The sequence below is a fragment of the Candoia aspera genome, chromosome 3 (assembly GCF_035149785.1).
Source record: "Candoia aspera isolate rCanAsp1 chromosome 3, rCanAsp1.hap2, whole genome shotgun sequence".
Classification (NCBI taxonomy): domain Eukaryota; kingdom Metazoa; phylum Chordata; class Lepidosauria; order Squamata; family Boidae; genus Candoia; species Candoia aspera.
In genome coordinates, this window is record NC_086155.1 from 32,381,678 (window position 1) to 32,408,302 (window position 26,625).

At 44.9% G+C, this 26,625-nt stretch overlaps 1 protein-coding gene and 1 pseudogene across 1 annotated transcript in view; both read right to left on the minus strand.

The window, feature by feature from the left end:
- Positions 1-26,625, minus strand: part of MTCL2 (microtubule crosslinking factor 2) — a 103,322-nt gene that overhangs the window by 17,705 nt on the left and 58,992 nt on the right. The window contains exons 4-10 of the mRNA XM_063297248.1: positions 24,116-24,178; positions 12,075-13,304; positions 10,702-10,872; positions 9,811-9,936; positions 8,009-8,239; positions 6,606-6,713; positions 3,965-4,132 (exon numbers count right to left, since the gene is read on the minus strand). Of these exons, the coding sequence (XP_063153318.1) occupies positions 3,965-4,132; positions 6,606-6,713; positions 8,009-8,239; positions 9,811-9,936; positions 10,702-10,872; positions 12,075-13,304; positions 24,116-24,178 (2,097 nt within the window). The remainder of the gene's footprint in view (positions 1-3,964; positions 4,133-6,605; positions 6,714-8,008; positions 8,240-9,810; positions 9,937-10,701; positions 10,873-12,074; positions 13,305-24,115; positions 24,179-26,625) is intronic.
- On the minus strand, positions 3,154-3,308 carry LOC134495078 (U2 spliceosomal RNA; annotated as a pseudogene).

Below are 26,625 nucleotides of genomic sequence, written 5' to 3' on the forward strand. Positions count from 1 at the left end.
AGGAAATAGGTGAAGGGGTACAAGTTAAGTAGCCATCAACCTACAACGACTAACGGCCAACAAACAATAGCCAAATGAATCACGGAGCCACCCAAACCATCAGCGGCAATACAACGGGGATCGCCCAGCTGAAAGCAATCAGCAGAAGAATGGAAACCTGATGATGGGCGATCCCGGAAACCCTCACCCACCGGCAGGGCAACGCATGGGACAAAGGGGGGTGACGTGACCGTGAGCGAGGGGGCGCTGACCGGCGCGGGGTATTTAAACCCCGCACCGGCGCGCTCCTGTCACTCTCAGCTTTTTTCTACCAATGCTGTACCTGCCCGGCAATAAACCAGAGCCTGATTCGCAAAACAGTGTCTGAATGTTATTCAGGGGGAGGCAGCGCATGACATTGATTGATAACTGGCAAATAGAGGGAGAAAACGTAGCGGCAGTGAAAGACTTTGTATTTCTAGGTGCAAAGATTACGGCAGATGCTGACTGCAGTCAGGAAATCAGAAGACGCTTAATCCTTGGGAGAAGAGCAATGAAAAATCTCAATAAAATAGTTAAGAGCAGAGACATCACACTGACAACAAAGGTCCGCATAGTTAAAGCAATGGTGTTCCCCGTAGTAACATATGGCTGTGAGAGCTGGACCATAAGGAAGGCTGAGAGAAGGAAAATAGATGCTTTGGAACTGTGGTGTTGGAGGAAAATTCTGAGGGTGCCTTGGACTGCCAGAAGATCAAACCAGTCCATCCTCCAGGAAATAAAGCCAGACTGCTCACTTGAGGGAGTGATATTAAAGGCAAAACTGAAATAATTTGGCCACATAATGAGAAGACAGGACACCCTGGAGAAGATGCTGATGCTAGGGAGAGTGGAAGGCAAAAGGAAGAGGAGCCGACCAAGGGCAAGATGGATGGATGATGTTCTAGAGGTGATGGATTCGTCCCTGGGGGAGCTGGGGTGTTGACGACTGACAGGAAGCTCTGGCGTGTGCTGGTCCATGAAGTCATGAGTCGGAAGCGACTAAACGAATAAACAACAACAAATCAGAGTGCTGTAGACTGAACCAAATAATTATCTGGCATGGGATCTGGCACTGACTATAGTGGTCAAGCTGGAGATGCACAAATAAGACAATAGAAAAGCTGTGGGCATATCAGCAGGAGGTATTTCATCCTGGCTTTCTTAACTGGAACCAAAGGGCTACTAAAAATCCTAACAGTAGATGCAATGAAAAAACTATTTCAGATGGCAGATTGGGACAGTAGGTCAACCTCCAACCTACTTTTCCTTTGATTTTTGTCTGGGGCAGCAAATTCATTCAGCTCAAACTGCAAAGTGGCTTCCTATTTTGGCTGGCTTTCCTACAAGTGTTGCTGAACAGGAGTTTTCAGAGCAAAACATCTTGAGGTGGCTAGAACATCTGTCTGCACAGGTAGTCAACATGTCCAACTTTTACTATGTTGCTCTGAGATTTCTTCAGAATGTTGCCTACAGTGCAACTGCCCTGTAGGGGCAGGGTTGAGAGGAGAAGGGTTGTGAAAAGAGCAAATGAGGGAGAGTTATACAGGTAGTCCTCACTTAACAACCACAATAGGGACCAGAAAACTGGTTGTTAAGCAGTGTGGTTATTAAGTGAGTCACTATGTGACCGGACCTGATTTTATGACCATTTTTATGATGGTCATTAAGTGAATCATAGTTCTTAAGCAAATCACCATGGTCATTAAGCAAATCAACCTTCAAGGTTGCAAATAGCAATCACGTGACTGCAGGATGCTGCAAGTGGTCGTAAACGTGAGCTGGCTGCCAACTGCCCAAATTGCAATCACATGACTGCAGGGGTGGTGCAATGTTTTGCAACAGTCGTAAGTGTGAGTGCAGGTTGTAAAGCACTTTTTCTGAGGCCGTCATAACTTCAGACTGTTGTTAAAAGAATGGTCGTTAAGTGAGGACTACCTGTATGGAAGGAGGGAACTGCAAATCTTCCACTTCAGACAAGGGGTCCTCTTGTGTCATCTTCACAGAAGAATTTGCAAATTCTCACTCCATCAACTGTCATCCCATGGCTAGATAAAGCTACCCTTGAGGTACTTGGGCTCAGAGGGCTTGTATCATGACTTCTGTTTCTTTGCTGAACTAAAGTGATTCATGAGAAACTGACTCTAGGACAATCCTGTTTTAGAAGTTGCAGGTAAATTTTATGTTGTAGCAGGGTTGGTAGCTGAAAGCAAGAGGGCGGTGTAAAATTGTCTTGCGTGCCCTGGATATTTATTTAATAATGGTAAGATGGAGCTAGTGCAAATGTCTCTGTAGTACAGGAGAAGTACATGCTCCATTGTTTCTGTGTGTCCAGAGTCACAGGGGCATTGTCTCTCCGTGTAAGAAATCTTCCTCTATCAGCCTTCAAGGACAGCTGAGGGGAGAGCAATGACATCATGACAAATGACAAAAGGGTAAAGACCCTTTTGTGTTTAAGACATTGAGTTTAGTTATGTGTACAATGGGGGAAGCAGAGTGCCTGTGGATTCAGCAATATATTCAGTTAAAAAATCTTTTGACCATGCAATTTATGGTCCTGAATTCCTAAACTTCTTTTAGCACTGGAAAGAGTCCTGGGTGATTTTAAACCTATAGTATATTTTTATAGATAGTTGAAAAGTATTATTAAATTAGACATTGGAAATCTGCAAGAAATTTGGAAGAGAGGATTGGAATATCCTATTTTAACAAATCAATGGGTTACTGTTTAAAATAATGATAAATATGTATCTTATGATCTTATGAAATTAATCCAACATGAGATTTTTCTCATGTTTATTGGACACCCTGGGGGGTGTTAAGCAAAGGCTGGATGTTAACCTCACTTTGTTGGAAATGTAATACTAGTAAGTAGGCATTGGCACAGATATATGGATGTGTCATGATTTGGTCTAATAATCTTAATTATGGTGTTATGGTGTTAGGGAGACAAATAACATTTAAAGACATTAATTTGATGTTGAACAATATACCAAATATTTAGAAATTATCACTCTGTGAATAGCTCTAGATTTATCATGTACTGAATGTAACTTTATTACACCTAACTTAAAATTATGGTTTTAAAGATACTTGTTCATTCTCTACCTATGAATTGGTTTTCTACAAGTTTCTGGAAAGACTGACCATTATAACTTCATATGGACAGAATTTAATCCATGATTTAAAATCAAAGTTCCATTTATGTCCCCAATAAGTTTATTTTCTTGTTTTTGTATTTTTTCGTCTTTTTACTACACTTGATCTTAGCCAAAAGGCCGAGAAACGATAATTGTATTTTATGTCTCCTTTTTAGTTTTATTAATAATTATGGGTATATGTATTTTTATTGCAGTGTTCACTGGCTTAAAGGCTGTAATAAAGGTTTTGATTTGATTTCTTCTTTTTTGTATGTTTTCTCCTTTTTTCAGGCAATAAAAAGGAAAGAGGCACATACTATAATGACATTACATTATAATTTTCTTGATTAGCTGTAATGAGGAAGAGACACTTCATATCTATTATAACTAAAAATATAGTGCCATCCAAAAATATCAACCATAGCAACTTCTGGCACACATGTTCCAGTCTGCTTTTGTAAGCCAGAGTTTGCACCAATTGACATTATGCTACCTTCATGACTTTCTTGACTAGACAAGCCTAGACTGTTGTTACATTCCCTTTTTTATTAAAAGATTTTACAAAGATTTTAAAAACTACAGAAATGTAGAAGAAATAGAAGATTATAAAAAGGTAAAAGAAAAAGTGAAGAATAACAAAAAAAGCAAGAAAAAGAAAGATATCTAAGGAAGTGACTTCCAATCTTCTTTGCAGCAGTTACAAGCAGAGCAATTACCATCTATTTGTTGAAAGATTCCAATGGAGAAACTATTTTTTATTTGATCAAATTGGTATCTGGGTCTAAACATGTTTCTTGGATTCTAACCTGAGTGATAAGACACTTGAGTTCAGTTCTCTCCATCTCCCAGGTGGCTTTGGCTTTGGCAAACTGTTGCTGCAGTTCGTTCACGCCTCTCCTCTCTTCACGTAGTTCTGTGCATAGTTCCTTCAAGATCACCTTCATATCTGACAAGGTCTTGGTATATTCATTGGGCTAAAAAGAATACAAAAAGGAAAAAGATGGTGCTCGTGCCATATTGTGCAATATTCAGGACTAAAGAAAAGGTTAGCAATCTATATCAGTTTCAGAAAGAAAAGAGTTTTGATGGAGCAGCATGCAAGAGGAAATGTTGAAAAGCAGTGTGCTAGGATGTCTGCACTGTTGGACTATGGCCGAAGTGCCCCAAATTCCAATTTGCTTTGGCTAAATCGTTCTCTCTCAACTAACCTATCTCAAAAGTTTACTATTCAAGGAAGGAGACGCTGTTCACCATTATGAATTCTTTGAAGACAGGGTGGGCTATAAATGTAAAAAAAGTTTTTAAATAAGGTAGGGAAAGCCTGCACAGCATGTCTTATGCAATTATTTCCAATCCCGCAGTAACAGCTCCAGCCTAGGTCATGTGACCAGGATAGAAGGTGGTGGTTTAAGAATGGAGCAGTTGGCAGCATTCTGAGCCACTGCCTAATTGCTTCTCCCATAGGATTTGTTGGGGAAACCAGTGTTGGAGTGGGTGGTGTTTGGCAATCAGTTGTGTGACAGTGGGAAGGAAGGTATGCATAAAGTAAAAGGCAAGATGGATGTCATACTTTGAACCTATCATGAGAAAAAAAGAAATGTCTAGATGTGTTAAAATAGAATGCCCACCTCCAAAGCAACATGGTTAGGAAAATACCCAGTTAAGAGAGACGATAAGAGTATAATTAGCAATGCAGATCAAGATTACAAACAAACAAGCACCATCACATCACTGCATGCTGCTACAAAAGAATGAGAGAGGAATCCTTTTGCTTAGACTCAGAAAAAAAAAAACCCACTGTGATACCATCTTCCTTCCCTGAGCTCTGGAGGAAGTGAACAATTTATTCTCTCTCCTTGTTGTTACATGTAGTGTACAGAAGTAACAAATCAAATTCTTTCACACACACAGATCACTAGAAGGGAGGAAACTGCACAGTTCTTTTCTTCTCCAATGCACTGTGTAAAGTGGAGATTATTTAGGTGTAGGCATAGGAAGCTCACTGATGCAAATTCAGAATTCTGCATGAATACCCAATTTGTTGATTCTGACAGGCAGTAGGTATCCACAGTCTCAGGCAAAAATAATTAATGCAAACATTTCAACACCCATCATCAAACTGTACTGTTTTCTTATAAATCTGAAAACAGTTGCACTTAAATAATGAATACGCATTCAAATTTGCAAAAAGATATAGTGTTTGTACTATGTAGAGGTTAAGTCAGCTCCTGTTCATTTAGAGATTCACTGAAATATCCAATGTAACCAGAAGTGCCTAAATGTGTGCACGCAACATTATCTGGACCGTCTTTTTTTTTTTTTGGAGATGCCAAGACTGAAAATTGGGCCATCAGAATGTGACAGGTGTGCTCTATCTCTACCATCGTATTGTTACCAACGTTTCTGTAATTATTATACATGTTGATTTTCAGTTGTTTGAGTCATATACAACACTCCCTCCTATGCATTTGGGTGTGAACAGAGATGTATGAAAGATGGAGTACGTGCGACCCACTCAAAGCAAGCTATAGAAAGATGTTTATTGTGGTATTCTGTGGCTTGTGGAAGAACACCAGGGTGAAGATTTCTAAGACAGTACAAGAGATGTTTTTCAAAACACAAAAGGGGTTCCCAAAACCCATGAACTGGATGAGGTGATGGCACTCAACTAGATAGTACGAAAAGGTATGAGAAGACTAACAATCTGGAACTTTCCAAACCTTGTTATAAGTTATAGAAGAATATGGGAATGGCACATTACATAAGGTAATACGTGTAGTGGACATTGTATCTCAGTGTTTCTGGAATTCAAAACAAGTCTGTCCAGCTAAACTTTGAGTTTGTAGATATACATGGGTACTGAATGCATGTGCAAATGAAGCTTTCAGTTCAGAAAGAGAACAATGAAAGTTAGAAACAAGGGCAGGTTTATATATTCCTGAGTCTCTGGACAAAAAAGAACAAGTAGCATGAAAAGGGTCAGGAAGGCCCTCTTTACAGCCTTCACTGATACTCCTAAGCTGCAACTCTTCTCTGCAAATGCTTCTGCAGATTACTTTCTTCATCATATCCCAAGTGGGAAGAGAATACTATGGGCTAGGCTGCTTTGATACCTGAATATTGATTACATCTGAATGGGTGAACTCATTAGGAAAAGCATACATCCTTTGGGGGGAGATGCGCAGCGATAAAATTTGATAAATAAATAAATACAGTTTGTGGTGATACGAAAGTTTTACCCACAGTAGTTCACACATCAACCACCATGGACAAAACTGTTACATCACCTCAGACTGCATATTTTTCAGTCAGGTCAGTTCATACATTCAAACGCATGTCATTCAGGGATATACCAAACAATAAGTATTCTAAGGGATATATTGTAAGTGATCACAAGTTCCATACAGAATGGATTCCTCATTCCATTGCTCTCCTTTTCCATCTTACCGTGTTCTGAGACCAAGGATCTCCAGTATACGTCGTCTTATCTGCTTGCTGCTGTGGGCTTAGTTCTTCTTCTTCAATTAGCAAATATAGTTCTTTCATGCTATTCACCTAAAAAGAGCAAACAATGAGTAGGAATCTACCATAACTACTATTAGCTGCTTTGTGCTCTGAAAAGAACCTACTAGTACAGAGCCTGCTGGACCCTTGAAGCAGAGATGACAGGTTGAGAATTGTCAATGGACTGAGCCTATAACCCAAGGTGAGATGCTAGAATAAGCAGCCGCACAAAAATATTTCCATGCCACATCATCACAACTATGTTCAGTATCACCCTCTCTCTTGTGTTTCCATATCAGGCACCTTTCTAGACATTTGTGCCTGGACAGAATCATCCTTTTGGATTTCACAGTATACTGGCATATAAAGAGGCTGTTGTTGCCAGGCCTGCAATTTTTCAGCTGCACACAAACCATGCACTCTATTTCACTTAGCATGAATCTGTTACTCTGATAACGATGAGAAACTATTTTGTTCATCTAACATGGCCTTGCTTCTCCTTATATTCAGAGCCAAGACAACTTGATAAAACCTTATCTGTCAAGTAAAATAATTCCTTTTCCACCCAGTAGTGAAAATAAGATGGAGGAAGGCAAGAATGAGGCTAACAGAATGCAAAGAAGGGTGGAGATGCTACTACACACCTCTTTTTAAAGCACCATGCTTTCTCTACATTCATGGAAAAGCCTTGCTGCAAATTAATTCCCTTACCATAATTTAAGGAATGAAAGTAAAAATGCATATTTAAGTCTGCACATGCTTTTTATGTCACTCGTGACTGTTCTTCATGCAGTAGAGCAGGGATAAGAACCCATCCAAATGTTGAAGTGTAACTTCTCTCACTATTGGTTTTGTTGATGGGCTACTGTGAACTGCAGTTTTACAGTATCTCAAAGACTACAAATTCCCCATTCTTAGAGTAGAAGAGGTAGAATGTATGTCCTAGCCAAAGTTGACTTGACACGTACATACGGAATTTAATGTTTGCATTAGGAATTTAAACAAAGCTGATTTAAGTCTCACATGTAAAATTGCCCTACATCTCAGTTGCTGACCTTCACCAAGATATGCTATTGAGAAAACCATCTAATGCCAAAAGCTAGATAGTAACTTTTGCCTTCAAAGAATGAAGGACTTGAAAAAGATAAGGAAGAATGGATATAAGGTCCATTCCTTGCATGTTTGACAGAGCTTGAACTATGATAGCACCCAACCTTGTCTTAAGACAATAAAAGATGTTAAAACAACAGGGTATGCTCAAGGCAAATGTCACAGTTATCTTTGTTAATGTCAGTTGAAGATTTTGATTACTTAGTGCAGAAGTTCATGGTCAAAGACTGCCATACCTCCAAGAAATCACTGCCTTCATTTTGTAAGATCTTCCCCTGCCGCCAATGCTTCAGGAACCACTTGAGCTTCATAAAAAGAAGCAGGAAATTTTGCTTGAACTGTTGGGATTCTTGTACCAGAAGGTTCTTCTCCTGGCTCCAGAATTTCTGCTCCAGCCTCCTCTGAAGGTACAGGCTCTGCAGCTCAAATTCTCTTCTCAGGAGGGCTTTCTGGTGATCATCCTTCAGCTGATGAAGTATGGGAAGAAACTGAGAACTTTATACAGAGGGAGGTACCAGCAAAGCCAGTACACATTAAACCAAAGCAACCAAGAATGTGCCCAAGAAAAATCTAATGTATGGAAGGCATGAATATTTCCTTCTCTTTCACTGGTGTTTGTTTTTTAAACATCTTTGAAATGCTTGGTATGGAAAACCAAAAAAAAAAGGTTAAAAGCATATGGGAACAAAATATGGAGGAATTTCAACTAAGACCCATAAAAATATTCTGAGCAACCTTTATGCACTCAAACCATAATGCATCTGGGTGCATGCATGCAGATACTCACACATTCTCTACCTAAACCTTCCGCTGATACTGCATACTGCGCAGCTTTCACATTTCTCTCTGTTACAAGAAGTCACAGAATTCTGAGGTCCAGCAGCCAGATGTGTAGACTCTTTAGCCGTGACAAGTCACGTTGCCCGGGGTGCACCAAGAGGAGGCTAGTCTACATTGCACCAAGTTGGGCTGAGAGAAAGTGACTGGCCCGTGGTCACCCAGCTGGCTGCTGGACCTCACAAGAATTTCCCAGCAAGAAAAAGCAGCATGAATACCAAACTGCTATGCCATATGACTAAAAAAAAAAAACAGAATTCTGAGATGTTTATAATCATTACTGTGCAGTTCATACCCAATGCCTAAATACTGGGTTATACAGTGTTCATGGATGGCATATACAAAAAAGCCTTGGTTACTGACAGACCTTCAAGGTAGGTGAGCTTAGTAAACAGACATCTCAAGAACTATTGGGACTCTACTGTTAGAGGGTATAAGAACAGACACTTGAAAGCCTGACAGGTTTCCCTCTTCCTCCCTCTTATACCAAAGACAATCAAGGCAGGGCAATCCTGAGTTTCTTCCTCACCCTCTCCTGTTTTTCAAGCTAAGTTCATGTCCTTGCAGCTGCCACATACGTTCTTCAAGGCTATCTCAGTATTTCTCTACATTTTGTCTTCACAAAATGTTTCCATGAAGCATTGCTGCAATATTTCATACGCAATGTATTGTTACAGATGCCATTAGAGTAGCTAGGAAAGCCAAGGAATAACTGACTGCAAGAGAATTTAACATGCCGTAGTATTTCTTTTACTACTGCTTTATGGAGAAGAGAAAGTGGAACTGCAAGTTCCATCCTGTACATTGTTCAGAGTAATGGTGTGGGAGAAAGAAATAACCAAAGGTTTCAGGCAGCACTCCACCTTTGTTTGGATGTGTCCAGAGTTCATTCCATAAATTCTGCTTAATACCAGAGAATCATCAAGTATTTTCCAAGTAACAGAGTTTAGATAGAGCATCACTGTATGCTTGCTCTGTACTGATCCAGGGCGATACACTTCCAGCATACAGAGATGCCAATGAAAGCATTTGCTTCTTTGTCGGTAGCCAGAATGGGCAGAATAAAAGTATTTTGTGCTTTCACGCAACTGTGAAGTGGTTGAAGCAGCATAAGGAATAAGCTTGCACCAATGCCCTCTTATATATTTTCTACAAGCTCTTCTTGCATCCCAGAAGATGACTCCATACAAATATCACTAACCTGGCAGATTTTCTGTGTGAAGTTCTCTGCTTCCTCTTTCCTCAACTGCCTTTCTTGGGAAAGTTGTTCCTGCAGGCCCCTCAAGCTCTCATTAGCTTCAGAAAGAACTAGCTGCAGTTCTTTGATCTGCAAGGACAGTTTAAAAGCCAATAGTCAGAGGAGGTATCATGACAAGCCCCAATATCTCTATGCTATTTGGGAGAAGACCAAAAAAACCTGTTTATGATATAGAGGGAGCAATATTCATCATTTTGTGTGTCTTTGTGCACAAATCTCCCAAGATTTGTGCTTTGCAGCAAGGTGGCTTTGTGCATATGCTTTAATATAACAACTGATACATATGAGAACTCTAAAAAGTAACATGAAAGGAAGAATCCTGGAAAAATTGTCAGCAATGGCCCTATGGACATCAGAAAGGACTCAGTCTATTGCATATCTTGCTAAAAGCTTTCAAAGTGTAATTTTGCCCAAGAAGCCAGCAAGTCTTCCTTTAAATCCTTTGTATTTTATACTTCAGTTTTCCTCAATATGGTGCTCTCCCAATGTGTTAGGCTGGCTCAAATTCCATGATCTGTAGCCAACACAGTGCCACAACCCATCCTATTTGATGGACACCAGGTTCAGGGAAGCTGTTAGTTGTTATTTATGTATTCAGCTTAACACACTGCTGATTACTGAGATCTCTGCAAGTGTTGGTATCTACAGATTCCAATCTGGCTCTTCCCAAAGGTTTAGCAGAGCTGAAAATGCAAAGGTGGATGAACCAGGACCTTGCCTTCATTTTTTTCCACTTAACCTATATGAAATTAACTGATATTTTCCCAGCCAAGTAACTCTTCCCAGAGTCCCCAGTTGGCCATCCGCTCTTCCTTTGGGAACGTGAGCACATACCTCAGACACATAAGAATCCTTCTCCTCTCGTTGGTATGACTTGTAGCTCCGGTCAAGTTCCATGTTGGCTTCTGAATTGATGCTGGCAGTGTTGCTGCTGCTACTGCGATATAGATCAGAGGGCCTGCTCTCCCCGACATCCCAGTCTGGGGCCTCCCTAAAGTCAGACTGCTGCATGCATGGGCAAGTTAATGAGAACAAACCAAAAGAATAGAAAAGAAAAGAAAGAACAGAAACAAAACAAATGGGTCTCAGGAACAATAAAGAGAGCTACAAGACAACAAAAAGGATGAAGAGGAAGAGGAGCTTCACTACTGTGGCAGAAGACAAAGTAGAAAATAAAAGGAGACACAAAATGAGCAGACATGTGGGCTGGATTGTTTGGGGAGGGGAAAAAGAGAAAGAGGGAAAAAATGTGCAAACACCAGTTATGGTGCCATGCAGTGCCAGGGGTGAGGGTGTGGCTAGCTGGAATAACGGAGGGGGCCAGTGCATGCACAAAAATAGAACTCTGAAAATTTGGAGTGTGCTTCAGGAGGTTGCAATCCAGTCATTCCCCCAAACCCCCTTTCCCATAAGAGCAGAGGTCTTTCATATCGTTCTTGGCACACTAGTTCCTGGTCAGCAACCTACATTTTGTCTTGCTACACCAGGGTCCAGCCAGCAAGATTGAAAATTCCTAAATAGGTAGCTAGCTTAGCCGAGATACAACACACAATTTGCCTGCAGAGATACAGTTTCAAGCATACTTCCATCTCTCCATTCTAAACAGGGAAAGTGCATGCATTTGACAAAGACCCAAATTACCTTTATTATATGGCAAACAAAGTCATCTCAGTAAATCTCACCAAAATTACTATGTCAGACAAAAACCTTGAAAGCTAATGTTTTCTCTCACCGAATTGACTTTGGAGAATTACCTTGAATGGATGCTATTTCAGGGCAACTCTATCAATATGTGAAAATAATTTGGAAAGGTCACTGCACATGATCTTGATTACCTGAAAAACATGTATATAAGCCCACCTTATCAAATGTAATCCCCTTCTGGCAGGGCTATGATTTTGCTTTTCTGCCCTACATCTGATCTAGATTTCAGTCATGGTTACAATGTATTATGCATTTCTCTAGGCAATCCATCTCCTGCCCCATGCACACTCTGTTAACCAGAGTCCTATCTTGTTAGTGGCCTCAGTTCCATGCAGTGAACTAGTTGTTAGTTTGTCATTTCACTCTGAGAAAGTAGAAAAAGGAAGTTACATTAACAGGGTCAGGTTCTGATTGGTTAAGGCAAGAGAAAACAGTACTGTACAGCAAATAAAGCAATAATAACTGTAAGGGAATCACTGTCAACAACTCAGAGAAACCCTCACCTGGAACTCAGCACCATGACTTTTTCGTAGAGCTTCTTTGGTGGAATCCTGGGAGCTGGAACTTGGTAGGGAATCCTGCTGATCTTTCAAGCAGCCACCAATATGGTCCACTTTCTTCATAAAGGTGTTTAGCTCCTGTTGCAGGACTCCAAGCCGCATCAAAATAGCATTGATCAGTTTAGAGTCTGTAGTATTCTCATTGTCCATTGCCTCACTCAGCACTAGCTGTGCACAGTCATTGTCCATGCAAAGTTTGAGGCTAGAGGTAAAGCCATTGGCATCAGAAATCAGGACATCAATAGCTTTGCTGACAAGAGCAGCCTGGTCTCTGATGTCAAGGAGGGTCTCAAAGTCTTTAAATTTGAAAAGCTGGCTGGGGCTGCTTTCATGAGTTTTGCTGAAGCCATTGCTAGGTACTCTCTCCTTTGCATCATTTTCTCCCCCAATGGGAATTTCTTTCCAAAGCGAGGTTGGGATGCACAGGGCAGAATCACCAGCCTCAGCATCTGTCTCCAGCATGGGCCGGGTGGTGTGGCAAGAGGCAAGATCACAACGTTGCAAGTTGGAGAGTAGCACACGGTTCTCATACTGTAGCTTCTTAACTTTGCCACTGAGCTCACTGATTTGGACCTTGGCAGTAGCCAGCTCTTCTTGAGAAGTCTCGCTGATCACTGAACAGCTGTCCTCAGACAAAGTGATATCCAGGTCATGGTCTGACTTGTACTTATTGAGCTCATTCATGAGGAGCTTATTCTGTTCCTCCAGTTCCATCAATGAGCGCCTCAACAGGTCTGCCTCTTCCTCCACAAACTGCAAGTGCCGCCTGAGTTCTGCCACACTCTCCCCTGAGTCTCCATTGTTTGTCATGGAGAAAGCCAACTGGATATCTTGTCCCAAAAGGTCTTTATCTCCCTGCCCCTTCATGTCATCCATCTCTGCCCTCAGTCCTCGATTTTCAACCTCAAGCTCCACTATTCTGCGGCTCAGGATGTTGGCTTCTTCTTCAACAAGTTTCAAGTGGACCTTCAGTTCAGCTTCTCTGGAGTGAGGTGAATCAGCCAGCTCTTCTATGGAGAGAGAGCTTTCCAGGTCCCCATACAAGGACTGGTATTTTGTCAGCTCATCCTTCATACTGTCATTCTCTTTGGCTAACTTGGTTAGTTTTTTGCACATTAGAGCAGACTCTTCTTTAGCAAAATGCAATTGGCATTTGAGATCTGCATTGTCTTCCTAGGATTAAAAAAAAATGGTGCAAGCATTACCAAAAGAAAATGACACTTTTGACAAGCCACTGTATATTATATAGACATGCTCTTTCATGGCAAGGAGATTAACACTGACATACTTCCAACAGTTTATCACATTTATATTACCTGAGGTGCCACAGTTGGGATTGCTGCTTGAGAACTGGAAGTTTTGGTAAAACCTAAACAGGATCAGTTCCTCTTAGATAAGATTGTCAGTTTTATCTCTACTAAAATACACATCTTTCTATACTACAGACTTACCATGTACAACACATATTCAGTGGGTATACTTACTGTGTACTCCCCAAAATATAAACTTTTTTCACCACACATAGATATTGAAAACCAACAAGGTCAAAGAAAGAGAACTTAAATGCACAGAGCAGTAAAAGCCATGCTGGCATTCAAGTAGATGCACATAGGTTCCTTGCTTTCCCCATAGTTACACTGTAAGAGGGTTTAAGTACTACATATGAATGACTACTAAGCTTACTACATGTTCCATGATTCTCCTACATGTTTAAAGGTGATCCTGGCAATAGAGTTTGGGGAAGAGTGCCAGGAGATCAAATTTCAGTTAAGTCAAAGAAATGCAGCTGATGATCACACCTTGATGACTTTTCAATAATGTCATGCGCTGCCTCCCTCTGAATAACATTCAGACACTGGTTTGCGAATCAGGCTCTGGTTTATTGCAGGGCAGGTACAGCGTTGGTAGAAAAAAGCTGAGAGTGACAGGAGCGCGCCGGTGCGGGGTTTAAATACCCCGCGCCGGTCAGCGCCCCCTCGCTCACGGTCACGTCACCCCCCTTTGTCCCATGCGTTGCCCTGCCGGTGGGTGAGGGTTTCCAGGATCGCCCATCATCAGGTTTCCATTCTTCTGCTGATTGCTTTCAGCTGGGCGATCCCCGTTGTATTGCCGCTGATGGCTTGGGTGGCTCCGTGATCCGTTTAGCTATTGTTTGTTAGCCGTTAGTCGTTGTGGGTTGATGGCTACTTAACTTGTGCCCCTTCACTTATTTCCTTGTCATTGTCATGTGTGCCATTGCGCTGATGACTTTAGCTCAACGGCACTCATGACATACTGCCCCCTTTTCGAATAGTGTTCTCCCCCGGTTTTCTGGGTTTTCCCCGTGGAGCTGTCAAAACGCCACATTTTTTTTTTTTTTTCAAAGTTCCCGCCGGAGTAGTTGTCGCCCCTCCCTTTGCTCCTCCCTCTGCCACGTGTCTTCCCCGGGTGTGTCCATGGTGCGCATGCTCGGGTCCTGACCTGGCGTGCGCATGCTCCAGCCACACCCTGTTTGTTTGGCTCAGTTCAGCGAGGCGAGAGGCGTGGCTGGTCGGGTGCTTCTCAGCTCCAGGTAGGGCCCTTCTTTTCTTATTTAGAGTGCGTCGCCTTTGTTGTGGCTCCTGGGCGTTGCCCCCAGGTTGCCCTGTTGACTTGCTTGCCACTCCCCCGCGGCCGGGGGGCGGGGGGAGGGTGCTGGCGATCATTTGTCACCACCCCGTGGGCCCGGGGCGGGGGGAGTGAGTCCCGGGGGGGGGAAGGTCCACCCAAGTCGCAGGCTTGGGGGGGGCCCTTTCCCTTGGGGCACGGGAGGCGGGGGGGGGCCTGCGGGGGGGGGTTTGGTTTTGCTGACCTTGGTTGCGGTTTGTCGGGGTATGCCCGGTGAAATTCTCTGGTCAGGTCAGGCGCGTTAACGTTGTGCGCCGCCACCCATTCCGGGTGGGGGAAGTGTTTCCACCTGACCAGGTAGTGTAGAGTTCCTCGTTGCTTGCGGGAGTCGAGAATGTCCCTTATCTCGAAGTGGTGTTGCCCGTCGATCATTAGCGGTGCGGGCTGTGGCGTGCTTGGGTGCCATCGGGAGGTGGTTGCCGGTTTTAGGAGGCTGGTGTGGAACACCGGGTGGAGTCTCCGGAGGTTGTGTGGCAGGTCCAGGCGTATTGCTACCGGGTTCACTATTTGCGTGACTCGGAACGGCCCGATGTACTTAGGCCCCAGTTTTTTCGAGGGTTGGGTTGACTTTAGGAACTTGGTGGATAGATAGGCCATATCCCCCGCCTGGAACGTCGGTTGTTGGCGCCGGTGCTTGTCGGCCTGCTCTTTGTAGGCAGCCTGTGCCTCCTTCAGCGCCGCCGTGATTACTGGCCATGCTTCTGCGATCTTCCGTCCCCAGTCGCTAGCGTCCACCTGGGGTTCCGGGGGTTGAGGTAGCTCCGGTATGGGGACGAAGTCGCGCCCCGAGACTACTTCGAACGGAGTTTTCCCCGTGCTCGTGTGGACGGCGTTGTTGTATGCGACTTCGGCGAACGGGAGCAGTTCAGCCCAGTCGTCTTGGTGGTAGTTGGTATAAGATCGTATAAATTGCTCTAAGGTGGCATTAAGAACCTCAGTGGCTCCGTCCGTCTGAGGGTGCCAAGCCGTAGATAGGGCCTGTTGGGTCCCCGTCAGCTTCAGGAAGGCCCGCCAGAATTTGGAGGTGAACTGTGTGCCCCTGTCGGTCACCACACGTGCGGGACATCCGTGTAGCCTGTACACGTGGATGAGGAAGAGTTTGGCTAGCTGTTGTGAGGATGGGACCGACGTGCAGGGGATGAAGTGGGCCTGCTTTGAGAAGTAGTCCTTCACCACCCAAATGGCCATTTTCTTCTGGCTGGGTGGGAGGTCCACTATAAAATCCATAGAGATTTCCTCCCATGGGCGGGAGGGTTCTGCCACCCGTTGCAATAGCCCCGCGGGTTTGCCTGGTGCCCGTTTGGCCCTAGCGCACGTTGGGCAGGACGCCACGTAGGTTTTTACGTCTCGCCTGAGCGCGGGCCACCAGAATTGACGCCGTGTGAGGTGTAGGGTCTTGAGGAACCCAAAGTGTCCCGCTTGCTTGGCGTCGTGTGACCTATGCAAGATCGCCTGGCGTTGCGAGTCCGGGACGTAGATTCTGCCTTCCCCCCATGCCAGGTCTTGCGCCATTGTTACCTTGTTGGGGTTCGCCAGGAACCAGGGGTCGGTTTTGAGGGCGGCGGCGAGGTCCGTGCGCATTCCCCCTGGTAGTTGCGGTTGGCTTCTTTCCGTCGCCGGTTGTCCCGCCGTCGGCTGCGCCGTAGAGTCGAGCTGCCTCCGTGCGCCGCTTCGGGTGGTCACGGCCATCCCCAGTTGCGAGGCGGATAGGACCGTCCCAATGGTGTCTGGGGCGGGCTCTTCGTCTTGGGGCAGTCGGGAGAGGGCGTCGGCCAGGAAGTTCTTCTTGCCCGGCATGAACTTCAGCTGGAAATCGAAGCGGCTGAAGAATTGGGCCCATCGGACCTGTTTTGGGCTAAGGCGTCTAGGCGTTCGTAGGGCCTCGAGGTTCCGGTGGTCCGTCCAGACCTCGAATGGTTGGGTGGCTCCCTCGAGTAGGTGTCGCCAAGTCTCTAGTGCCGATTTCACCGCGAAGGCTTCTTTCTCCCAGACGTGCCATCGCCTCTCTGTCTCGGAGAACTTCCTTGACAGGTAGGCGCATGGTTTCAGGAGTCCCGTGGGGTCTTTCTGTAGCAGGATGGCTCCCAGGGAGAAGTCTGAGGCGTCGGCTTGGACCACGAACGGCCGTTCTGGGTCCGGGTGCGCGAGGATTGGCTCCGTAGTGAACAGCGCTTTCAGCTTGTCGAATGCGGTCTGGCACGCGGGAGTCCAATTCAGCACTGTGCCTGGGTTCTTGGCGCGTCGGGTGTCCCCCACCCCTTTGGTTTTGAGGAGGTCCGTTAAGGGGAGGGCTATCTCAGCGAACCCCCGGGCGAATGACCTGTAGAAATTCGCGAATCCCAGGAAGCTCTGTAGTTGCCGTCTGTTGCGGGGCCACTCCCAGTTTAGCACCGCTTCGACTTTTGCGGGGTCCATTTCGATGCCGTCCCCGGAGATTCGATACCCCAGATAGTCTAGGCGCTCTTTGTGAAACTCGCACTTTGTAGGCTTTGCATAGAGCTGCGCCCTTCTGAGCTTGTCGAGGACTTGCCTGACTAGGGTTACATGTTCCTCGTGCGTTTTTGTGTAAATAAGGATGTCGTCGATGTAGACCAGGACCCCTTTAAACAGATGTTCATGCAGTACCTCATTGATGAGCTGCATGAACACCCCAGGGGCCCCCGCGAGTCCGAAGGGCAGTACCTTGTACTGGAAAGCGCCTAGGGGGCAGTTAAAGGCCGTCTTCCATTCATCCCCCTCCCTGATTCGGATGCGATAGTACGCCTCGCGAAGGTCCAATTTGGAAAAGACTTTGCCCGTGGACAGGTGGGTGAGCATGTCCTTCACCAGGGGTAAGGGGTATTTGTTGGACAGGGAAGCCGCGTTTAGGCCCCGGTAGTCGGTGCAGAGCCGTAGGGTCCCGTCTTTCTTCTCCCGGAATAAGACGGGGGCTCCGACCGGTGAGCATGCTGGCTCTATGAATCCCCTGTCTAGGTTTTTATCGATGAACTCCCGGAGGGTTGCCATCTCCTTCGGGGTCATCGAATAGATTTTTGGTCGAGGTAAGGGGACGTCGGGCAGTAGGTCGATCCGGCAATCCGTCTTGCGGTGGGGGGGTAATTGGTCAGCCTCTGCCTCTCCGAAGACCTCGGAGAAGTCGGCGTATTGTTCTGGTAGGTCTGCTGTGGTAGCGGCGTTGTCTTGTGTGGTCGCCTCCGCTCGTCCTACCGTGGGGTTGCTTTTGCCGGCTGGAACTGGTGCTCGATACTCGCCGTCGCCGAATGTGAAGGTGCGGGTCGCCCAGTTGATCCGCGGGTTGTTTGTCGCGAGCCATGGCATCCCCAGGACTGCAATGGGCCGTCCGATGTGCGTGACTACGAACGATGTGCGCTCGGTGTGAGTGCCCATTTGCAGGGTGACCGGCTCGGTCTGTAGCGTGGCTGGTTTCCCTCCCGCTGTAGAGCCGTCCAGCTGGTGGAATGCCAGCGGCGTGGGGAGGGGGAAGCAGCGGAGGTCGAGTTTGGCGACTAGGTCGGGGTGGATGAGGTTTTTTGAGCACCCCGAGTCCACTAGTGCCGCGGCCGTGGTGGCTCCGTTGCCGGTAGAGAGTTGAATTGCTGCCCATATTACGGAGCTTTTGTCGTTTCGTTGAGGTGGTCCGCGTTGCTGTCCCACCGCCTGCCTCGCCACGCGTCTCAGAGCAGGCGGGGAGCATTTCCCGCCGGCTGGTCGGGGTCGGTATTGTCCTCTTCCCCCCAGTAAGCGTCCCAGCCCTCTTCCGGTGTCGCTGTGGCCACGGTCATTCGGCGGTGAGGCGGCGGCCCCGGGTTGGGTGGTTTGGGGCTAATTTTCGGGGTGGGCTTGGGCGCGCTGGTCGGCGGTCGGTTGGCGAAGCAATCCGCCGTCTTGTGCCCTAATTTGCCACACCTCCCGCAGGGCTCCCGGTTGAACTTCTTTTTTGGGTATATGGGGCCGGCCATCCCCCCGTGTGGTGCGGGTACCTTTTTCCCGGCATCGTTTGTGTCTTCCGTGGTTGTCATGAGGAAGGTGCGGTGCGCGTGTTCGGCTTTCCCCGCGAGGTGGATCCACCCGTGTAACGTTTCTGGGTCGTCGCGGTAGAGGGCCCATTGGAGAACGTCGCGGTTGAGCCCCCTTTTGAAGATTTCCAGCAGGGTGGTCTCGGACCAGTCGCTGACCTTCCCCGCGAGGGCTTTGAACTCCAGGGCGTAGTCAGGGACCGTGCGGGTGCCCTGTTTAAGTCTTTGGAGTGCGCTTTTCGCCCGTACTTTGGCTAGGGGGTCTTCGAAGTAGTTTTTCATCTCTTTGATGAAAGCAGGGAAGGTGGCGAGGGCGGGGGAGCTGGCCTCGTACAGTTGGACGTACCAGTCCGCCGCCCTGTCTTGGAGTTTGATCGCCACGGCGGCGATCTTGTCGGCCTCGGAGTCATAGGAGTGTCCGTGCCTCCCCATGAACTCCCTAGCGTTGGTCACAAAAAACGAGAGTTTTGTGGGGGTCCCATCGAAGAAGATGGGGAAGTCCTTTGGGGCCCGGGCGTTTTGTGCGGCCCCGCCTCTCGCTTCTCGGGGTGTGGTGTCGGCCGCCTGTGCCATCTGCTGGCCCTCCGCTGGCCCGTGTGAGTTCGGTGCTTCGCTCGGGGTGTGGGCTTGTGCGGGGACGTCGTTGGGTGGCGCGGGGGGCATAAGCGCCTGGAGCATGGTCCGGAGTTCCGTCAGCTGAGCCCGCATGGCCGTGAGTTCAGCTCGTGCCTCCTCGTCCACAGCCCGCGCCGCCGCTGGGGCCGGTTCCGTTGGCGCGTCCTCGGGGGTGGGTTGCCGGCGGGGTTCATCGTCCCTCTGCCGCGGGTCCGCTTCCTCCGCCGTCTGATGGGTGTCTCCGTCGTCCTCCTCCGTGTTGAGCGCCGTGGGGCTGTTGCTCCACGCCCGTTGCTGGGGTGCGATGTGGGGCGCGGGGTCCTCCGCTGGTTTCGGAAGTCGTGCTGCTCCCTCCCGCGGTCGGGTTACCTCCGTCGCCATCTCCCCTTGGGGTTGGAGCTGAGGCTCGGGTCGGGTGGGGTGGGCGTCCATGGCTCCGGGAGTCCGCGGTGCCTCTGGCCTTGGTCGGTCCTCCTCTGTCTCTTGCCGCGCGGCTCGCCCTCCTTGCCCGCGCCGTTCCGGCCTCATCTTGCTGGTCTTCTCGCCGTCTACTCCTCCCGCGGCTCGTTGTCGTCCGGTGGGGCTCGGCGAGGCTGAGTTTATGACTCTCAGCTTTATGTCATGCGCTGCCTCCCTCTGAATAACATTCAGACACTGGTTTGCGAATCAGGCTCTGGTTTATTGCAGGGCAGGTACAGCGTTGGTAGAAAAAAGCTGAGAGTGACAGGAGCGCGCCGGTGCGGGGTTTAAATACCCCGCGCCGGTCAGCGCCCCCTCGCTCACGGTCACGTCACCCCCCTTTGTCCCATGCGTTGCCCTGCCGGTGGGTGAGGGTTTCCAGGATCGCCCATCATCAGGTTTCCATTCTTCTGCTGATTGCTTTCAGCTGGGCGATCCCCGTTGTATTGCCGCTGATGGCTTGGGTGGCTCCGTGATCCGTTTAGCTATTGTTTGTTAGCCGTTAGTCGTTGTGGGTTGATGGCTACTTAACTTGTGCCCCTTCACTTATTTCCTTGTCATTGTCATGTGTGCCATTGCGCTGATGACTTTAGCTCAACGGCACTCATGACAAATAAGCTCCTTGGAAGAAATCAAGGCTCATTGTTACCTGTGATCATTTTTCTCACAGAAATGGCGTACATATGTATGAATAAATTCCTGCCTTTGGGGATCTATAGTGGTTGGAGAAGAAGGAAGTCAGCTTTTATAGTTGGGAGTTTTTTTTTCTGGCTCATTCCAAAACAAAGTGACTAAAACACTGGTCTACACATTTCTAACTGTTAGATTTGTGTTTTGCTCTGTTTTTTTAACTCAGCTCTACTCTTGCAGACTTTTGCCCCACAGAGGTGGGGGGAAATTAACCCAACACACTATACAGTTGGAGATGTCTTTGCTTTAGCTCTCTGGGGTACTACAGGAATTTGATTTCATTTCCCCTTGAGGAATATAGTCTCATAAAAAGTGACCGTTAGACCGTTATAAAATTAGTTCCATTTCCTGCCTACAGAACTCAGGGAATGAAAGCTCTAAGAAAACCCTCAGAAGAAAAGAATGTCTTCAGTGAGCACTCAAAACCTACTTTCCAGATGTCCAATACAGTATGAGCATTCAGTTACAACTGACAGGCTTAATGTTGCATCAGCCACAATTGAAAAAAAGCAACTATTCTTCAACCCTTAAAATGTGCTGCATTGTTGTATTATCGTTATAAAAATTCTATTGCACCAGATTCAAACATAGCATGCGGGGGTGGGGGGGAAGGGAACAGAAATTCACTAAAGACCAAAAAAATCTACTCTTCCTCTTATCCTTTGAGGCAAGCAAGTAAGCAGTCATGTTTCCTTGGAATTATGTGCATAGCCTACAAACTATGTTTGATAGATGCCTCCATATCAGAGCAGATCATTGCTTCTGGGTCCTGATTTTTCAAATGCTCAGAATCTCTTAAAAAGTTCAAATATCAAGAATACTTCAGCAAAAAGACATATGAACACTGTCCTCTGTTTGGTGCTTTTTATTTATTTATTTATTTGAATTTATTAGCCACCAATTCCAATGTCTTCTTTAATACTGAAATGAAACATTTGAGCTTGTTGCAACTGTTTGCTTTTCTTAATATTGCTACCAAGAAAACTACATGAATGTGTCAAATTTCAGTGGTGCCATATTTGGGCACTGCATCGTATGGCCAGTGAGCTCATGGTAAACTTTAAAGTCTCCTTCAAGTTGTGGCTGTGTTCATGTACTTTGCTTGGTAGCAATACAGAAATGGTTTGCTACTGCCCTTTTCCAGGATGTTTTTCTACTTTTTCTAGCTGCCACCCCAGAACTCTCTAGATAGCATCCACCCCTCAGAGCTATCCTGATTAGCATTTAACCCATGATAACTTTTTTGTTTTTAAATCCCAAACAACGTAAAACTATACCATAGAAAACATGGGGGACAAAAAAGAATGCTATCAGTTAAGCAGTTAAGGATAGCACCCCGATAAAGAATAACTTTACATCTGTTTCACTAGGTCCTAATCTGCCTGTTCCTATATTCACACATCTACATAATCATTCTATAGGTATTCAAATTTTCAATTCCTTTCCTGATTATGATTTTTTTTAACAAAAAATTACAGTAAACACCTTCAGAAGTTAAGCAAATTGAACAGAGCATTTAAATTGAGTTCAGTTCTACAGGTTATCCAGATTTCCATTCTGTAGTCAAAGAGCAAAGTCTACCATTCTGGCCGTAGGAGGGCACTGCTCAGGCTTAGTTGTATTATCCATGGATGATACCTTCAAAACCATTGCCTAGGAGCTATCAATCATGCGGATGACAATCAAGGACTTGCTCACCAAAGATTCTTGTGATTTCCTAGAAGGGTTATTTTTATCTCAATTAACTAATAGACAAACAATATAACTGACAGAGTGAGAACACTGGGAATGCAAAACAGAGTGACTCCTATCACAATGCAAAACCTGCCTCGTATGGCCCTGCATCATCTCTATACGTTGCTGAATTATTTCGTTGATAACAGAAGTGATAGGGAGAGAAATATTATAATGCTGACTCAGATCATCTTTCCAGATGGTCCAGAAAAATACTTCTTAAAAATGTACAAATGAAGGATCTTCTAAGAACTGTTTAAAATATTACAAAATTCCTACATGGAAATAACTTAATATGCATTGCCTAGTTTTAGGCTTTCTTAAGTAATCAAGCAAAATATACATGGTTCACACATCATGCTAAGCATTGATTAAAGGTTTTATTTATTTATTTATCATTTAACATGAAGTGTGAACTCTTCATCATGGATTAATATTATGTGCAAACCAAGCCATTGTGGCTTCTTCACTACATTGGGGTTCAAAACATAGCTTAGCATGCATAGTGGACACTGGCAGCCTTTTTAAGATGCATGCAGGAATGCCTATTCTATCAGTATGGTCCAGGAAAGTACAATATGATTAAAATGACTTAGACAATTTACATAACATAAAAAGCTCAGTAAAACTTTTTGAAGAGCCCAAACCTTCTGACTCATTCTGTTAGGACAATACAACTGTCCTCCTTCATCTGGTGCCCTCCAGGTACATTGGATTTCTGTTCCTATATCCCCAGCTAGCATAATCCTTGGTAACTGAAGTCCAATATAGGTTGTTCTAAAGCTATTGCTATCCAGTCTGTTCCAGTCTACAAACAAGTACACATCTGTCTTCTTAGGTTCTCTGATCAAGACATGGGTATAATGCAAAATTACATAACTGCCCCATATCAAGAAGGTACCTCGGTTTCAACAGAATTATATATGTTTTTGCAGCTATTGATCAAACAAAAGATTGCAAACAGAATATAGCATCAATTCTGGCCTTAGGGAGAGAGCATAAACTCAATTTAAAAATTAGCCCAACTCAATACAATGGACTGGAATCTGTTCTAGTTCTCATTCTTCTCTGCCACCAAGCTATTTCCTTTGTATCTCTGCATCTTTCTAGTGATGCAATTGTTAAGGAGGATTTGGACAATGTATTCCTGATATTACAGAGCTATTCAGAGTCGGTCAATGCCTCGAGCCTGTAAACATTAACACTAAGAGCATCAAACCTACATCTATTAAAAGATGTGGTCAGCCTGTTTTTATATAGGCAATGAAACAAAAGTATTATTGCCCTAAGGTTTCAACATAAGCTTTGTTCCTTTGCATCCTAGTACCAGCTGTATCAACAGCATATAGGTGATATTCTTTTCACTTGTAAGCAAGTGAAAATTATTTACAGAGCATGTTGCAGCTGCATGTTCAAGCAGAGGGTCACACTAGGATATTAGTAAATGTACACCTGTGCCTATATTATACCAGGGTCCTACAACATATACTTTTTGCTTCAGCGATAACAGCTAAGTTGGCACTTGGTGGAATTTCTGCTCCAAATATTAGTTGCATTCAGTCAACAAATTTCCTTGATTCTGCTTATCAGAGTTCAGATTTACCAGAGGTGCCAATGATTAAACATGGGACCTTTCTGCATGCAAAATGTTACTATGTCATTGAACTATAAGACGAAGATGAAAATACGTATATCAGAATGCCATCCTCAGATAAAAATTAAGCAACTTGGGTTTTTTTCCAATGATAATCAACAGAGCTTTGAAGTTAAGTACACACTGCAAATTGCACTGCAGAAGGATATAAATTGTTGGAATTGTTGTACCTGGACAGATGATTTCTTGTCTGTCTTCCCTAGAGAACGTGATCCTCTTTTCTTTAAAGAATTCTGAAATAGAAGAGAGAATGTTTTAATAAAAATGGCAGCTGGGCACTAACATCCACCAATCACTTACCATTTTTTTCCTAGCCCTGAGCTCTAAAGCTTATAGCTTCCAGCGAGCTTCACAGGGTTGAGTTTAATTTCCTCCAAGTTTTCAGAAGAGTATGTTTTTCCACAAGAACTCATGCTTAACAGTATACACCAGTGAGACTGACTAAATTCCTAAAACTTGGGGGGGAACTGAAGTAAAATGGCAGGAATGAAACTGAGGTTTTTCTTGACTTTGTATCTTTTATTGGGAGCCAGAGCGGTAATCTAGGAACGTGAAATAGGAATAAGAAAAAGAAAATATGAATTGGAAAAGAAATAGGGAGGCAGTAATGCCTTTTTGTTTACGTATTTATCAGCTAGATTTGTATCTCCCCCTTCCTCAAGAACCCAAGGCAGCTTAACTCAGGATCATATTATCCCCACAAATGCAATTCCATGAGGCAGGTTGGCTGAGACAGACTGGCCTAAAGCTACCCAGGGAATTTCCACAGCTGAGGGCGGACTAGAACCCGAGTCTTCTCAGTGCCTGTCCAACCCCTTATGCCACACTGACTCTATACCTCTCATTAACTATTATCAGCCATATCAAATAGGATTTAATTCAAAACTAATTTTAGGAAATGTAGTTTAGTATTCAAGGTAGGAAACAAGCTGTGGGTGAGTGACATAACGCAGGAAAGGCAAAATTGTGATCACTAGCACTGCATATTAACTGAGGGAAAGGAAATTCCCCAATAGTAATTAAAAATTCTCCAGGAAATCTCTCTGATCCAGGCTGGCTCAGTTCCTGCAAAGTGGCAAAAACAGAGCAATGTTTTTCACTTCCTTGAGAAAGGATTAAAATAGCAACCACCTACTATAAGAATTTACGAACCTTTACAGCTAAGGGGCATGTCTGACACTTAATGGGAGTAACGGAAATGCAGCCTACATATACATTAATAGTAAACAGAAGCATTGTGGGAATAGTATGAAGCCACTGATATATTAGAAGCTAGGATTTTGTTATAAAGAGTTGGAATTCTACTAAGAGAAATAAAATATGTAAAGAGGTTTCTTTAGGTATGGATAGATGGGAATCATTAAACCTCACCATTTGGGGAAAGATGAATGCTCTTAAAATGAATATCATTCCCAGAGGAATAATTTATATTCTGAGAGGAATCCCAGTTCATATATCTGGAAAATATTTTCAGAAAATAAATCCTTTGTTTAGAAAATTTCTATGGGGTTCTTCGACTCCAAGAATATCTCTACAGAAAATACAATTACCAGTTAATGAGGGAGGATTCGGTTTTCCAAATCTGGAGATATATCATCGTGCTTATCTATTGTCAAGTATTAAATACTGGACACCTACAATTGTTAATTTTCTCGTTTGGGCAACTTTGGAATATACATATACAGCACCTTTGGTTGGATGAACAGTATTAGTATCAAAATACACTAGAACTCTAGTATCTATGGAAACAATTGTGTCAGAAGTTATGGAATGTGATGTCTAATAAAAGATTTAACCTCTTTTCCCATGCTAAATTGAATTTATGGGGAAACCCAATTTTAAAAATTGGGAAAAAGATGGTGATATGGAAAAATTGGATGGCAATGGGGATATTGACTTTGGACCAACTTTTTAATATATGCCATGTTAAGAGATCTTCAGCAAAGGATCGTTACCTTGTCGTGGTGCTGGAGCTTGAGCACCTCAGTGATGCCATGAGCTAAACCGTGAAGGGCCACCCAAGACGGGAAGGTCATGACAGAGAGGTCAGACTAAATGCGATCCCTGGGGAAGGTAATGGCAACCCACCCCAGTATTCTTGCCGTGAAAACTAAATGGATCAGTACAACCAGAGATGTGTCGGTATACCATCGGAAGATGAGACCCCCAGGTCGGAAGATGGTCAAAATGCTACTGGGGAGGAACAGAGGATGAGTTCAACTAGCCCCAGATGTGATGACGCAGCTAGCTCAAAGCCAAAAGGATGGCTAGCTGCCGACGGTGCTGGTGGTGAACAGCGAATCCGATATTCTAAGGATCAACACACCATTGGAACCTGGAATGTAAGATCTATGAGCCAGGGCAAATTGGATGTGGTTATTGGTGAGTTGTCAAGATTAAAGATAGACATTTTGGGCGTCAGTGAACTGAAATGGACTGGAATGGGCCACTTCACATCAAATGACCACCAGATCTACTACTGTGGACAAGAGGACCACAGAAGAAATGGAGTAGCCTTCATAATTAATAGTCAAGTGGCTAAAGCAGTGCTTGGATACAATCCAAAAATCGATAGAATGATCTCAATTCGAATTCAGGGCAAGCCATCTAACATCACAGTGATCCAAATATACGCCCCAACCACAAATGCTGAAGAAGCTGAAGTAGAGCAGTTCTATGA